This window comes from Gymnodraco acuticeps, unplaced genomic scaffold (genome assembly GCF_902827175.1).
Source record: "Gymnodraco acuticeps unplaced genomic scaffold, fGymAcu1.1, whole genome shotgun sequence".
NCBI lineage: Eukaryota > Metazoa > Chordata > Actinopteri > Perciformes > Bathydraconidae > Gymnodraco > Gymnodraco acuticeps.
Genome location: NW_022991935.1, coordinates 195,918 through 211,321, shown reverse-complemented (window position 1 = coordinate 211,321; position 15,404 = coordinate 195,918). Strand labels below are relative to the sequence as shown.

Genomic DNA, 15,404 nt, shown 5'->3' with positions numbered 1-15,404 from the left:
TTAATATTGACCTTACTGAGCTTTAGCCATATCCGCTGACTATCATAAAAAATTTTAAGTACAGTGAACCTTTCTAAAATATACAGTAGTAAAGAGACAAACCCACCAGCATTATAGTAGCCAAATTCTTGTTTGTGGGCGGTATATATAAAATTGACTTGAAAAAGTTGCTGATTTTAGAGTACTGGCACCTTTTTCATTCCAATTCAAGCACTGGGTTCGACTAATAGTTGCTCAATTTCAATACCATAAGTCAGAACAAGGTCGAGAGTGTGATTATAGCAGTGGGTTGGTTTATTTACACTCTGACAGAAACCAACAGAATGTAATATAGAGTTAAATGCAACAGTAAGGCTATTTTTATCATCGTCAACATGAATATTAAAGTCACCTACGATAATTACTTTATCTGTTTTAAGTACCAAAGTTGATAAAAACTCAGAGAATTCTGATGAGAATTCTGAATAAGGACCTGGTGCACGGTACACTGTAACAAATAAGATTGGCTGCAAAGTTTTCCAGGTCGGATGCGTAAGACTAAAAACGAGGCTTTCAAAGGAGGTATAATTTAATTTTGGTTTAGTATTGATAAGTAAACTTGAGTCAAAGATTACTGCAACTCCACCTCCTCGGCCCGTGCCTCGGGCAATATGAGTATTGATATGGCTGGGTGGAGTGGCCTCATTTATGCTGACATATTCTTCATGTCTCAACCAAGTTTCAGTGAGACAGCATATATCAATATTATAATCTGATATTAAATCATTTACCAATATTGCTTTAGATGCTAGAGATCTTATGTTTAAGAGACCACATTTAATATTCCTGTTGTGTTGCACTGTAGTAGTTGTTACATTTACTTTTATTAGGTTATTATGTATGACACCTCTATTAGGTTTTACCTTAAATTGTCCTTGGGCAGACACACACACCGTTAATATTGGGTATTTTATTGGGTTCGGGATTCCTATGGATGACTGCCTAGGAGAGAGCGCAGAGAAGCGTGTACTGTGACTCCGCCTCCTGATCTCAACTCCAGTTTGTCATGGATTAAGTCCACAAAGCCCTGAAATGTTTGCCGAAATGAGATCTGCACCTTCCAAAGTAGGATGAATGCCGTCTCTCTTAATCAGACCAAGTTTTCCCCAGAAGGCTGTCCAATTATTTACGAAGCCCTCATTGTTTGCTGGGCACCACCAAGACAACCAGCGCTGAAATGATGACATGCGGCTATACATGTCATCCAGTGGCGGCCGGCCCATAGGGGCGCCACCCACCCTCTTCCCACATGTTTGATTGTCATGAAAAATTTAAAATAAATAAAAAAATATATTTAAAAAAATATATTTTTTATTTTATTTTTATTTGTAATGAACAAGGTAAATATGATATAATTGGTATCAGTCAAATGTATAATCTACAATAAAATCTCGTTTAAAATTGTTTTACGATATCTAAAGTTACTGATAAGTCACATGTTTCCTGCCTGGCCACAGCGTGTATCATTCATGGATGTATAATATATCATACCCTCTCTCGTCCGGGCGGTAGAAAGGAGCCCTCAGCCAACAAGCTGACTGTTCTATTTCGTATATGGCTTCACCCTCTAAGACAGCGGTCGGGAACCTATGGCTCGCGAGCCATATATGGCTCTTCCGGTGACGGCATATGGCTCCCAGAGAATTTTGAGTTTAAAAAAAAAAAAATCCAAAAAAAAAAAATCAGTTTGGAACTGATTTTAAAATACTTGTGATATTTCTTAATAATACTGTGTCATTTTAAAGTAAACAGAAATTAGTTTTGAAGATAAATTTCACGGGTCACGGGTCACCCGTGGGTCAGGTCGGGAACCAATGGCTCGCGAGCATGTCCGGGTCATTGTAAAGGTGAAGACATCAATTTTATCAGATAGCCAACTAGTTTATCCGCTTCAACCCTCGTAACGGAAAAGATGGCGAAAAGAAAAAAAGACGATGATTACCGTGCATTCCAGGCTGCGTGGACAGAGGAATTTGCATTTGTGGAGAGAGCAGGATCTGCGGTATGTCTAATATGCAATGATAAAATTGCATCGATGAAACGGTCAAATATAAAGCGGCACTTCGATACGCACCATGCTTCATTTGCATCGAAATATCCAGCGGGGGACAGCAGGAAAAGGGCATGCGAGGAGCTACAGCGGAGAGTGCAGACGAGTCAGCAGCAACTACGTGTGTGGACCAAGCAAGGTGACGGGAATTCCGCTAGCTTTGCGGGTGCTTTGGCAATAGTAAGGAATGGAAAGCCATTCACAGATGGCGAGTATGCCAAAACATTCATGCTTGATGTGGCCAATGAACTGTTTGATGACTTCCCAAATAAAGACAAGATAATCAAACGAATAAAAGACATGCACGATCGTAGCATCATGATGGCAAATCAAGTCGAGGAAACACAAATTAAGGACATAAACGCCGGGACATACTTTTCTCTCGCGTTAGATGAGTCAACAGACATTAGCCATCTCAGTGCAGTATAATTGCCAGGTATGCTGCAGGTGACACACTGCGTGAGGAAAGCTTGGCTGTTTTGCCAATGAAAGGGACAACAAGAGGAGAGGATTTATTCACGTCTTTTATGGAGTTTGCTAAAGAAAAAAAACTACCGATGGATAAACTTATTTCTGTCTGTACTGTATGTTGGGGAAGAACAAAGGATTTGTAGCGCTTCTCCGTGAACATGAAAAGAGAGCCATCCTAAGTTTTCATTGCATCCTGCACCAGGAGGCGCTTTGCGCTCAGACATGTGGCCAGGAGCTTGGTGAGGTGATGTCGCTGGTCATTCGAGTGGTCAACTTTATTGTTGCCCGAGCTTTAAATGATCGCCAGTTTAAAGCTCTGTTAGAAGAAGTTGGGAATCATTATCCCGGTCTGCTTTTACACAGCAACGTGCGTTGGTTGTCAAGGGGGAAGGTGCTCAGCCGTTTTGCAGCTTGCCTGAGTGAAATCCGGACTTTTCTTGAAATGAAAGGCGTCAAGCATCCTGAGCTAGACAACACTGACTGGCTCCTGCAGTTTCACTATCTCGTGGACATAACTGGCCATCTGAACCAGCTCAATGTGAAAATGCAAGGTATTGGAAATACAATCTCATCCCTTCAACAAGCAGTGTTTGCATTTGAAAGCAAGCTGGAAGTCTTTCTCAGGGACATTGAAACAGGTCGTCTTCTGCACTTTGAAAGACTGCAACAATTTAGAGATGCATGCTTAGCAAGTGACTCCACTCAACATCTGGATCTCCTGCAGCTAGCTGGCTTTACGTCCAATCTCCTGCAGTCATTCAAAGCACGTTTTGGAGAATTTCGTGCGCGCACTGGTCTTTTCAAGTTCATCACTCATCCACATGAGTGTGCAGTGGACAAAATTGACCTGACATGCATCCCCGGGGTCTCTATCGGAGACTTTGAGCTGGAAGTTGCTGACCTGAAGGCATCAGACATGTGGATGAGTAAGTTCAAGTCACTTAATGGAGAGTTGGAAAGTCTTACGCGACAGCGAGCAGAGCTGGCGAGGGAACACAAGTGGACAAAAATGAAAAATCTTCAACCTGAAGACCAGCTGATTCTTAAAACTTGGAACGAGCTTCCTGTGACATAACACACAATGCAGCGTGTGAGTATTGCCGTATTGACCATGTTTGGCTCTACATATGCATGTGAGCAGTCATTCTCGCATATGAGGAACATTAAGACCAACCTACGCTCACGTTTAACTGATGGAAGCCTCAACGCCTGCATGAAGCTCAACCTCACCACATATGAACCAGACTACAAGGCCATCAGCAAAACCATGCAGCACCAGAAGTCGCATTAAAAGTAAGACATATTTAATTTATTATACGTTAAAAATACTATATGGCTCTCAATTAAATATATTTAGAAATATTTGGCTTTTATGGCTCTCCCAGTCAAAAAGGTTCCTGACCCCTGCTCTAAGGATATCGCTATTGGGTAATCCCCCTGGGCCCCCGCGCAGCACTGAAAACTTGTAGTCCACGCCCACCCGCAAGGTGGGCCCCACCCTCGGGCCTCCTTCCGGTATAAATAGGAAGGAGGCCCGACAATCTGCTCCCTCCTTTCTTCAGCAAACCAGCACAGTTACTGAAGCACAGCAATTGAGAATCATCATGAGCAACAACTGCGTCCGTGATTGTTCCTCATGTGGCTCTGGGTTCATAATGAGTTATGACCAGCAGAGATAAAAGCAGTATGCGAATCCTGCCTGGGGTCAGAGCACGCGTACGCGGCTCTAAACCAGCAGGTAGCATGCACACACTGCGCCCGTCTCCCCTCGGGCGACAGGAAGCGGAGAGCGGACGCTCTTGCTGCTGTGGCCGAGGAGGACGATTGGCCCGTCCAGGCTTATGAGCCAGCGGACGGGGCCTCGTGTCCCTGGGGCCGAGTGCCGGGCAGGAGTCCGAAGAAAAGCAACTCCTGCCCCGCTTCCCTCCACGGTTCACCGTTCGGTTCTCCCCTCCCTCCTCTCCCCCGGACGGGGGAGACAGAGTCGGAGCAGGGTGCATGGCGGCCGAACATGCTTTCCCCCTCTCCGTCACCACAGCGGTGAATAACATCGCGCTGCTCTCCAACTCGGTGGTGACACTGGTAGAGCGGTCCACCACAGAGGCAGAGGAAATCAGCAAGGCGGCCAGCACGGCGCTCATTCTGTGCGCGTCCGTTGCTGTCTCCCTGGCGAGGATTTCCGCGTGGGTGACACAGATCTGGCTGAAGCAGCCATCTGTTACGGAGACGGCCAGAAAAGTGCTACTGGACGCTCCAATCAGCCCGGACGGGCTGTTCGGACCCCAGTTCCACGCCATGGTGGAGTCCATGAAGACGGCCGCGGAACAGGTGGACGGCATGTACAGCTGGTTCCAGCCGGCTGAGCTGCCACAGCGGCACCAACGTCCGCAGCAGCCGCGGCGTCCACGCCGGCCACAGGAGGCCGCAAGCGGAGAGACGCCCACAGCAACCGCCTCGGCGTCAGACTCGCCCTTCGGTGGCTGCAGGGGCTCCGTCCCACGTCTCCGCTCCCCCGCCACCCCAGAGACAGGGTCTCCCGGCGGCGAGTCAAAGGGGAGTGAGGCTCCCCCGCTCCTGGTCTGCTCCGCGAGAGCCTCTGAGGAAGCAGAGCTGGTAATTAAGCCGGCTGCCACTAATCTGTTGATTAAGTAGACAGCAGGGCTCCCTGCAGAAGCCTGCTGGTTTTAACCTATCGGTTAATAACCTGCAGAGTTCGCGGCATTCCTCTGTCCGAGATACGCCTCCTACACACGGTCATAATAAATCCACGAGCACCGTTATAACGCCTCGTGTGGACAGCATACACACACCACTATTCATCCCCTGGGCGTGTACGCGCCTCATGATGAGAGACAGAGTGAAATGCAGCGTGTGGAAACTCCCTCGCAGCCCTTTTGCCTCACGGGCAGCGGCGGCGATGGCGTGGCTCGTCACCATGACGACCATTACGGCACATCACAGAGAAGCCTCTCCTCCCAGCAGTTCCATGGGATACAAGAAATACTCCTGTCATCCCAGGAACAGTGTCTTGCGCGGTTTTTACCCCCGCTATTTTTCTAAATCTTGGAAAAGAACGGGGGAGTCGCCCCGTTGCTGTACAATCAAACATGTGTTGATTTGCACAGACAACAGGCCACGGCTATGGAAGCAGCCTACCTCAATCGCCAGGGAGGAGTACGATCTGCGCAGCTTCTGAACGCAGCCAGGCGGCTGCTGTTCTGGGCGTGCACACATTTTGCTCTCCATCAGAGCAATGTATATTCCCGGCGAATTGAACAGAGGGGCTCGCAGAACGCAGCAGCAGTTGTATGCGAGGCGTATGGAGACTCAGACCTGTGTCACGCACACTGGCGCCTCAGTGGGATTTGGCTTTGGTGTTACGCGCACTAAAGCAAAGCCCCATTTGAACCTGATCAGGTTCCCCTTAAACTGCTGTTAGCCAAAGTAGTACTACTTTTGTCTCTAACAGCAGCGACAAGGGTGAGTGATTTGTCTGCTCTCTCTGTGGCTCCGTCATGTCTCCGGATCCAAGGAGATGGCAGTTCAGCTGTTTTACGCCCTAACCGGCTTCATGCCAAAGGTCATCACAACTCTTTTAGGTCAAGAGTGATCACCCTGGCTGGCTTATTCCCCCCTCCTCACAGGTTGGAGGAAGAAGCCACGTCTCATCTCCTCTGTCCTGTGCGCGCGCTGTCCTGCTATGTGGCGCGCACGGCGGCCTGGCGCCGTTCTCATCGCCTGTTTGTGCATTATAGAGAGCGCTCGATCGGGCAGCCTCTGTCTGCACAACGGCTGTCACACTGGCTGTGTGAGGCTGTGTCACAGGCATATGTCTCCTCTGGAGTGGAGCCCCCGGAGAACATTAATGCGCACTCCACCAGAGGAATGTCCTCCTCCACGGCTTTGCACGGAGGAATGTCAGTGGAAGACATTTGCACTGCTGCATCTTGGTCTTCCCCCTGTTCATTTATTCAGTTTTATTTGAGGGATGTCTCCCATTCCTCTCTGACACACCCTGTGTCCTGTCGGAGTGAGTGACGTCAGGGAGCCAGCTGTGCGCCTCTCTCCTGCCTCTCGGCAAGCGGAGAGCGGCCCTTTTTCCCTCTTATAGGAGGGATGTTCCTTTTTCCTCTGACACACTTTGTACGGAGTGCCTGGTCAGAGTGAGTGACGTCAAGGATCCAGCTGAGAGCTCTCCTACCTGTCTGACATGCAGAGAGCTGCTGTTCCCCCTCTATGATCGCTGGGCAAGGTGGGACCTTCGTCTCTACTTTCTCACAGCGGCCGGTATGTATTGTTCCCAGCCTTCACCCCGTCGGGAAGATAGGCATGTTTTGCTATGTTCCAGGGACGGCGATGCGCCATTACGCATGGCACAACAGGCAGGGGGTGTTATTGAGCAGGTGTGTCTGTGCTTCTAGTGCCGGGCGGACCCAGTGGGGCGCAGACTACATCATGCTTCGCCCTTAACCCAATAGCGATAGCCTTAGAGGGCGAAGCCATATACGAAATAGCACTGAGGTTACCTACTGTAACCCCAGCTTCTATGAGTAAATGGTGTCAGCGCCCTGGCCTGTGTGTCTGTGAGTTGTTTGGACTCGTATCCAAGGTGACGCTACAGTAGTTGTCAAGGATGGCTGCGTCTCGGTGCTAGTGGTTCGCCAGAGCTGTAGATTAACATTTACATGCTTATTGTAGTTGTAAGGACAATGCCTGTAGCACCATGGAGCATATGTGTGGGCTGGACCTGTATTTTACAGGAAAGGAGTGAGCAGAGGGTGGAGTTGTCGATTCTTGTTCAGTTTTCATCTTCCTCACCCTCTCAAACTTTGAGTTGCGCGCGCTGCTAAAGAGACGCGCTACCATGGAAACCAAACAATGGTGTAGCTGTATTAAAGTCCGAGTGGAAACAGTCGTGAGTAAATCTGATTTTGTCAGAAATCTGATTTTGTCAGAAATCGGGAGAAATATGACCCGGGGAGAGGGCAATGAAATCGGGAGTCTCCCGCGAAAATCGGGAGGGTTGGCAAGTATGACACACACACACACACACACACACACACACACACACACACACACACACACACACACACACACACACACACACACACACACACACACACACACACACACACACACACACACACACACACACACACACACACACACACACACACACCACACACACACCCCACACACACACACACACACACACACACACACACACACACACACACACACACACACACACACACACACACACACACACACACACACACACACACACACACACACACACACACACACACACACACACACACACACCACACCACACACACACACACATAATGTTCGTATTTAGTCTCCTGATTTTAAAATGGGAATTAAATCATTTGAGTGTTCCCAAAGCACCAGTGTTCGGCAGTTTGTGTGGGCCTACTGTACTGTTGCACAGTTTTGGAAGATTCATAGCTAACCACACTGAAGATTATAGATTATCTCATATTTTTAAGCCTCAATTTGTGGCTCTAACATCACCAGATAATATAAGGGGTCATTTCTCAAAAAAAAATTCCGGGGGACGATCCCCCCGGACCGCCTTAGTATGGTTTGGTCCCTATTTCCATAGCCCCACCAAAGATATTTTCCACCAGCCGCCACTGATGTCATCATTGATCAGATTGGGGAGGGGACCAGAGAAGATTACGGTGTCCGACATTGTTTTAGCATAACTACACACTGACTCCACATTAAGTTTGGTGCATTCTGATTGGCGTAAAGTGGCGGACAGTGCGGCATGCGAGTGCGGTGACCCTGAGCAGACCGCTGTCCATATAATCACCATCTGCCCCTTATATAGACCACACTCGGAATCCAGCCTCTTCGACCTAAGACCAGAGATGCGGGCATTGCTACACGACACCGAGTTGGACCTCTAACGTTACACGAAAGAAGAAGGCGTAAAGTTAAACTAACATCATTACATCATTAGCCAGCAGTTTAAGATGCGCCTCAACGTCGCCCGCTCTGACCCCCGGAATGCATGTGACTGTGGAGGCTTCGGTCTCTAAATTCACGTGTCTCATAATAGAGCTACCAATAACCAGAGTTGGCTTCTCAGCGGGTGTCTCGCTGAGTGGGGAATATCTGTTAGATACGTGAGCGGGTTGGTGGGGACCTGCGGGTTTTGCGTTATGCCCCTTCTGATGTGATTATTCAACCAAATATTGATTTCTCACCTCTAATTAAGGTAAACCGTTAGTATTGTGGTGAACTTCTTTTGAGATCTGAAACGATTGCATTCTCTGCAAAAGAATGATCTAAATCAGTGGTTCCCAAACTTTTTGTGCCCAAGGCACACCAAAGGACAAGTACAAATCTCAAGGCACACCTATTGTGCAAAATAGCCCTTATAACACGTGTTATCACTCATATCATGTAAAATATCTGTAAATGTGCATAATAAAGACAACTATTACTCATGAAATATTTATTAACGAAATATTTCAGAAATTAATTTGAAACGTTATCAAATTAGGCTTCATCAAAGCAGCAACACACTCATTTAAACCAGACAGGTCACAAAATAAAAAATGAGGCAAAGGAAACTCAGCAGAAATTCAGCACAGAGAACTGTCAATGCAAGGAAGCTGCATTGTCCATGGTCCTGAACTACAAATTATAAATGTAACATTTCAGCAATCAGCATTGAAACATGTGCTATTGTAAATATGTTTGCCGACTTACAAATTAGTGAGATACATGTGCCTGTCGGGGCGCGCAGAATGTTTTAATCCTTGGTGGCACTGAGGAGAGGGCCACTCGCAAGTCCTGTTCAACAGAGAGCCGTGACCTCCTGTTGTTCTTCATGTAAACCAGAGTAGAGAACGCCAACTCCAGAGATGGGGTCGTTACTAAAAAAAATGTAATATATTACACTACTTCGTTACTATCTACATAAAGTAACTCGTTACTTTACTCGCCGAGCACGTACGAACTGCGCATGCGTGAGTGGCAATAACTTTCCTTACCAGCAGGCGGCGGTAGTGTGTATTTGTCATTCAAAACAGGCAACAACCGGAAGACAGAGAAGAAGAACAGACTGCGTGATATAAACAAACAACAAATAGCGTGTGCGGTAGCTTCACCTTAGCATGTGTTCTTTGCAGGTGTTTGTTGAGGTTTGACATGGTGTTTACAGCAGAGGATAACAGCTTCTGGCCTGGACACAGTTTGCACCTCACCGTCACATTCCTGTCTATTCTTCGGACGAACTCAAAATAATGGGCATACCTCCACCCCTCGAAAGTTATCGCTGACTCAGCCATGTTTATGCAGCACTGCACGTGGAGATGTGGACGCGCAAGTCGCGCAGATTACGTACATATAAACCTACAAAGTACTGATATAGTAAATTAAATAATTATTTTTGTGTAGTTGTATATTGCAATAATAACGTATGGTTGTCACAAAATCCCACGGCACACCCGGACTTGCCTCACGGCACACCGTTTGGGAACCACTGATCTAAATGACACTATTCCCTAGGGGATTTGGGAGAAATTATGTGTTGAGCATAAAGCAAAACTTTAAATGTTACTGAAATTCATATTTATTAATAGTGACCAGATAAACTGATGATTTCGGAGAGGTCTCTTAATTTTGTCTACAGTTGTATATATCTAAAGGTAGCTAATATAATCTAACATTAGCCTCTTCATAGCAAACCAAAGTAGAGTGTAATGCATTGAGCAAGCGTGTGTTTATTGCTTAAGAAAATAAGTACCCTTTATCATTTTCTAAGAAAAGCTACATTGTATAATTGTAAGAAAAAAAGTTAACTGAGCTATCTCACAGTTTTGGATTTGGCAATAAATCAGCTGAAGTCTGATGCAGTTGCTTTTTGTGTCACTAGAGTGCGCCAATAGACCACTTCATTTCCATGTCACCAAAGACAGATCACAGGTGCATGTACATCTTTGGGATTGTTCTAGTGGGCTGAACAACAAGAAACGTTCTCATAAATCACTTTAATGTGGCTTCCATTGATAATTTGTTGATGTACTTTTTTCATGCAGCCATCTATCACACTGATTTAATAGTGTGACATGCACCACGTAATCACAAGTAATGCCTATTGTCTTCCTACCTAGCAACAGATCTCAAGTATCGCGATAGCCATTGGGCCATTAGGTTATTACGTAAATGTGATTATACATTCAGGCCAACCTGTGAAATAAAAAGATCTCCTCAGAGCCAATGCTTGTCCTTCCCAACATTACATTTTGAGGTATGTCTGTATATTTCCAATTAATGCACATCTGTCTGGTTGGATAGGCTACTTCATTGTATGGCATTTGCCACGTTGTCTGTTTTTCTTAATTGTTTAGTAACGCTATTCACAACCATTTCTAAAGCCAGCAAATGTTCACCCCCAGCTCGTGAAGACCTCACACGATCAGAGGCTGATCACATCCGTGTTTGACCAATAGGAAGACAGATCCAGTCCCTCAACGGTGCGTCAAGCTCAAGCATCCAGGAAGTGCGCCGGACTCTGATGAAAATATTCGTTGTGTCCAAACGGCGGTACTACAATTTCCGTATCAGTCCGTGACGTCACTGGGCCCAGAAATACTTTTTCCCATTGACTAACATGGGGAAAGAGACGTCTGTAAATCAGCGGATATTTTTTTTTAAACTAAATAAACTACCCAGTATGAACTATGTTATAGCCCTTATTATAATCATTATGTCCTTAAAGTTGTAAAATGCACTAAAAGCCGAATCTAGATTTATTTTCTGTCTCCATTCATTCTACTGAGCCGAGAGTGGGAGCTCCGGGGGCGGGGCTTAAGGGGTGCATGCTCTGTGAGTGCACACCATGGATTCACACCACACACGGGTTCTTCTGCTCTGACAGCCAGGCATGATGGGTAATCTGTGACGTTTCGCTCTCTCAAAAGTTGGGCCATTTTGTCCTCATGCGCCAATGAGCAGCTCTCATAGGAAAGAACGAGACCCCGCCTCAAGCTGGCCAGTAGTAGACCGGAACTTCGGTGTCATTTATTTCAAAATAAACCTTCCTGCCGCTTGTGTTGTTAATTTTTAGTAATCTTTCTCTAAAAAATATTCTACTGGAGTTCCTTGTCCACTTTTAAAGCTAAACTGATAGATACACTGAGGACATAACTATAGTTTTAGCATTACATCGAGAAATCCAAGGAATTTCGTTGTTAAATGCTAACATAATATACACATTATTATATTTTGGTTACAACATCAACTTATTTAACATGTATGCTTTTAAGCATCCCGAAAATATATGGGGTAAGAACATTGTCTAGAAAATGCCCGTGGAAAAGCTGGCTTGAAAATAAAGCTCTGTTGCGACTATGGTTGCGACGCGGCGGTCCGCCTGCACTTTGATATCTTGTGCCACGGCAGCTAACCTGGATCAGTCCGCGTAGTTCTCACTGTCCTCCTTCTCTATTTCCCAAACGTTAATTCACCTCACCGTTCGCCAGGCGCTAGACACCGTTGCAACCCGTCAGCAGTCACCGGTGACTGTCTTGGAAGTTGGGAAATATTACCGCTATTGAGGTATCACGAGAAACCTTCGTTTATATTTTGAAAGATTCAACCGGATGTACTGTGTATGTTTCTGCCTCGTGAATAAGTCAGTGGTCGAAGCCTTGGAGCAATTTTCCTCACTGTGCTACATCTGGTTGTAGTATCCGTCAGCGGCCGTAATTTAACCTCATTCATTGGTCAGCTGACGGACTTGTCTCCCTTTTGTTTACACCGAACTACGTGTGTTACGGTGTGAAGCTTAGCTCCGTACAGCTCTTTGCTCTGTCATTCTACCGGCCGTCAGTCAGTGTCTGCTAGGTAACTGTCCGCTGCAGACCGGGTTGTGAGAGCACCGAACAATGATCGAGCGACCAGAGACTGCGGTTCCCAGCATCGCTGTAAGTACATTTGTCTTCAAAAACATACATCTAGAAACGTTGACAGTACTGTTGATTACAATAGGCTATAATTGAAAGCTCTATTAGGATACACACGGACCCGTGTGTTTTGGTTCGTGCTTGTATCGATGTCTCTTGCGTGGAGAGCACCAACCTCCTTCAACAATCTTGTCATTTAAATGTTTTTGCATATTTACAAAGGCCTACTTGAAAGAAACATCAAAGATAACCTTTTAACATATTGATATAGTCTACTGATAAATTCGGCATTATGTGGTTGACTAACAACATGTAATTCAGTAGATTTCATCATTTGATAAATGAATGGCACCTCCCACCTCTGTAGTGAGGTCATGTGGCGAAACTGTATCATAATTGTGTTAACTGTGTTTAATTTGGACCAAATGGAAGAAGCAATATCACAAATGATGTATTTTAATGGCGGATTTCATTTTAACGGAGGATTATGTGAGGGTTCGTGGACGTTTCACAGAATAGCGCATTGGTCTGGTGTAATTTATGATCGTTTTTAATGGGGAAATACATTTAAATGTTTTGAAGACGTGGTTTCACAACGACATTGACAATATTACTTGTGAAACTATGGCATAGAGTAATGATATCCCTAGACAGCTATGTTGGGTTGTTTTTATGCTTTCATAATCAGAGCATAAAGGAGATTTGCTCTCTTTGCCAAATCCCCTTAAGATACATCCTAGTTGTGACCATAATCAGTGTTTTTGTATAGTTGCTAAAACATTCATTTCTAGAGATAAAAGTCCAATAAAACCCTGTCCCCAAATGACATGTATAATCCTTTACCAGAGAACAACTTTTTATTAGGCTGCTTGTTTTCTTGAATGTAGTTTGGTGTTCCCACCCACCTGCGTTTAGCAGAAGGAACCCTTTTTGTAGAGCACATCTGGCTGTGTTAGAATGAGTGTGCATTACATTGTACCTTAAGCAATAAGTGACCACACACCACACTTTGAGTTTGTAATGCATTAGTCTGTGATACAGCCAGGGATTGGTAGTGCATATCCTTGGTGTCACATCAATGGAGCGGGCATACACAGTGTGCATAGTGATGGAGCAGTGGGCACAATGGGCTAAAGATTACCACAAACAAGTTACACAGTCACTGCTTTAAATGATGTGTTGCTCCTTCTGCAGTCTTATGAGATCAAATGTTTTCTACATGATTCATATTCAATATGCAGGTTGATAATGGACAGTTGAACAGCTGATGTGTGCAGTGAGTGGGCCTCAGCATCAGCTGCTGGATGGGGGGGGACTTGGCAATGCAGATGATGTCAGTGAACCAGGCAGCTACTATCACCACTGTGTGGAGGGGGGGAGGGGTTAACAGTAGACAAGCCTCCCTCACTAGGCTCACTATCATCCCCCATTCTTTTTCTTTTCATTACCCTTACTCTCCTTCTCATTTCTAATAAGACAAAACCACATGAGTCATACAATGCAGCAATGCAAATATATTGATACTATCATTACTAGAGTTCTCATTAGCTTATGATGTTTTAAGCACGTCTTTTCCCCTTTTTTTTCAAACCTCATGACACAGATCCCTGTAAATAAAAGGGCTTGTTATTTCAGTATGAAAATACATACTATGTAGATGCATTCACACATAGTGCACTATACTCTAATCCAGACACGCATGCAGAGCACTGCAGTCATAATGTCCAGTGAAAATAATACACATTGCTTCATTTCAAGTGAGAAGCAGCATGCCTTCATTAAAATGATATGAGCCAGACAGGCCTGTATATTCTTTTATACAAATAGTTTTAATACTGTTTTAATGAGAATAGGTTGGCCTTAAGTCCCTTACACACCAAGCCGATTTCGGCCGTCGATAGATGTCGGGCCGGCGATGAGCGTCGTGTCGCCCTACTCAGATTGGTGTGTCTTGGTGTGTCCCGCACCGTCGTGTCTTTTCGGCCGTGCCGACACCTTCCGCCGCCGATTCGACATGTTGAATCGCGAGGCTGTCGGCTAAAGGCCGTCGGCCAAAGAAATCACTCTGATTGGCTGTTCAGCTAGCGAATCAGTGCATGATGAGCGAAACTGAAGTGAGGGACCCAAACAAACTATTAAGAAGGCAAATCTGAGATTTCGTTTAACTCCAGCTCTCGACACAGGTTCTGGAAAGCCCCATGAGCTTCTCGCTGTAGAGGGAAAATGGAACGCACACGTTATTTGTTTGTTTATATCACGCAGTCTGTTCTTCTTCTCTCGGTGTATCACGCAGTCTGTCTTCCGGTTGTTGCCTCTTTTTGAATGACAAATACACACTACCACCGCCTGCTGGTAAGGAGAGTTATTGCCACTCACGCATGCGCAATTCGTACGTGCAACTTGGCCGTCGGCTGAAGTCTTTGCGTTGTGTTCCAGTGCGACACATGGCCAAGACGCAGAGACGCGAGGCGATGTTCCGTCGGGACGTGTTCTTTGGTGTCAGTTTAGTGTGTAAAGCTGAGGGACATTCTTTGTTTTGAGAGTTACAGCTTATGCTGGCGTAATGTATATCTATATTTTTGCTGAGGTCATTTTTTGTGAGCCGTCCTATCAACGGTTTTCAAGCGCAATATTAAACTGATAGGTTTTTATAACTAAACACTGACAACCATGCACCTTAAATGTTTTCCAAATAGCTACATGACAACCCAGCATGTTGCACTGCTTGTACTACCCACAGTGCAGCTAAAGGGAAATGGATGGAGCACCAGAGGTAGCACCTTAACACACGTGTTACATCTCACACACACCCCACATGTATGTGGGTGGATCATTGCAACAGCTGAAAGTGCTCCAGGCTTGTTCAGGGTAGATATGCCTGGTGTGAGGCTTCATGC

General features: G+C 45.6%; 1 protein-coding gene across 5 annotated transcripts in view; it reads left to right on the top strand.

The window, feature by feature from the left end:
- The first annotated feature begins 12,073 nt into the window (after window positions 1–12,073).
- LOC117535748 (septin-7-like) overlaps window positions 12,074–15,404 on the top strand; it is a 78,855-nt gene continuing 75,524 nt past the window's right edge. For 3 of the 5 annotated variants that reach the window (XM_034200284.1, XM_034200283.1, XM_034200286.1), the window contains exon 1: window positions 12,077–12,528. In XM_034200284.1, coding sequence (XP_034056175.1) covers window positions 12,490–12,528 — 39 coding nt within the window. In that variant the 5' untranslated portion in view covers window positions 12,077–12,489. Of the gene's footprint in view, window positions 12,529–15,404 lie in introns of all 5 variants that reach the window. The other 2 variants (XM_034200287.1, XM_034200285.1) reach the window with 2 other exon arrangements.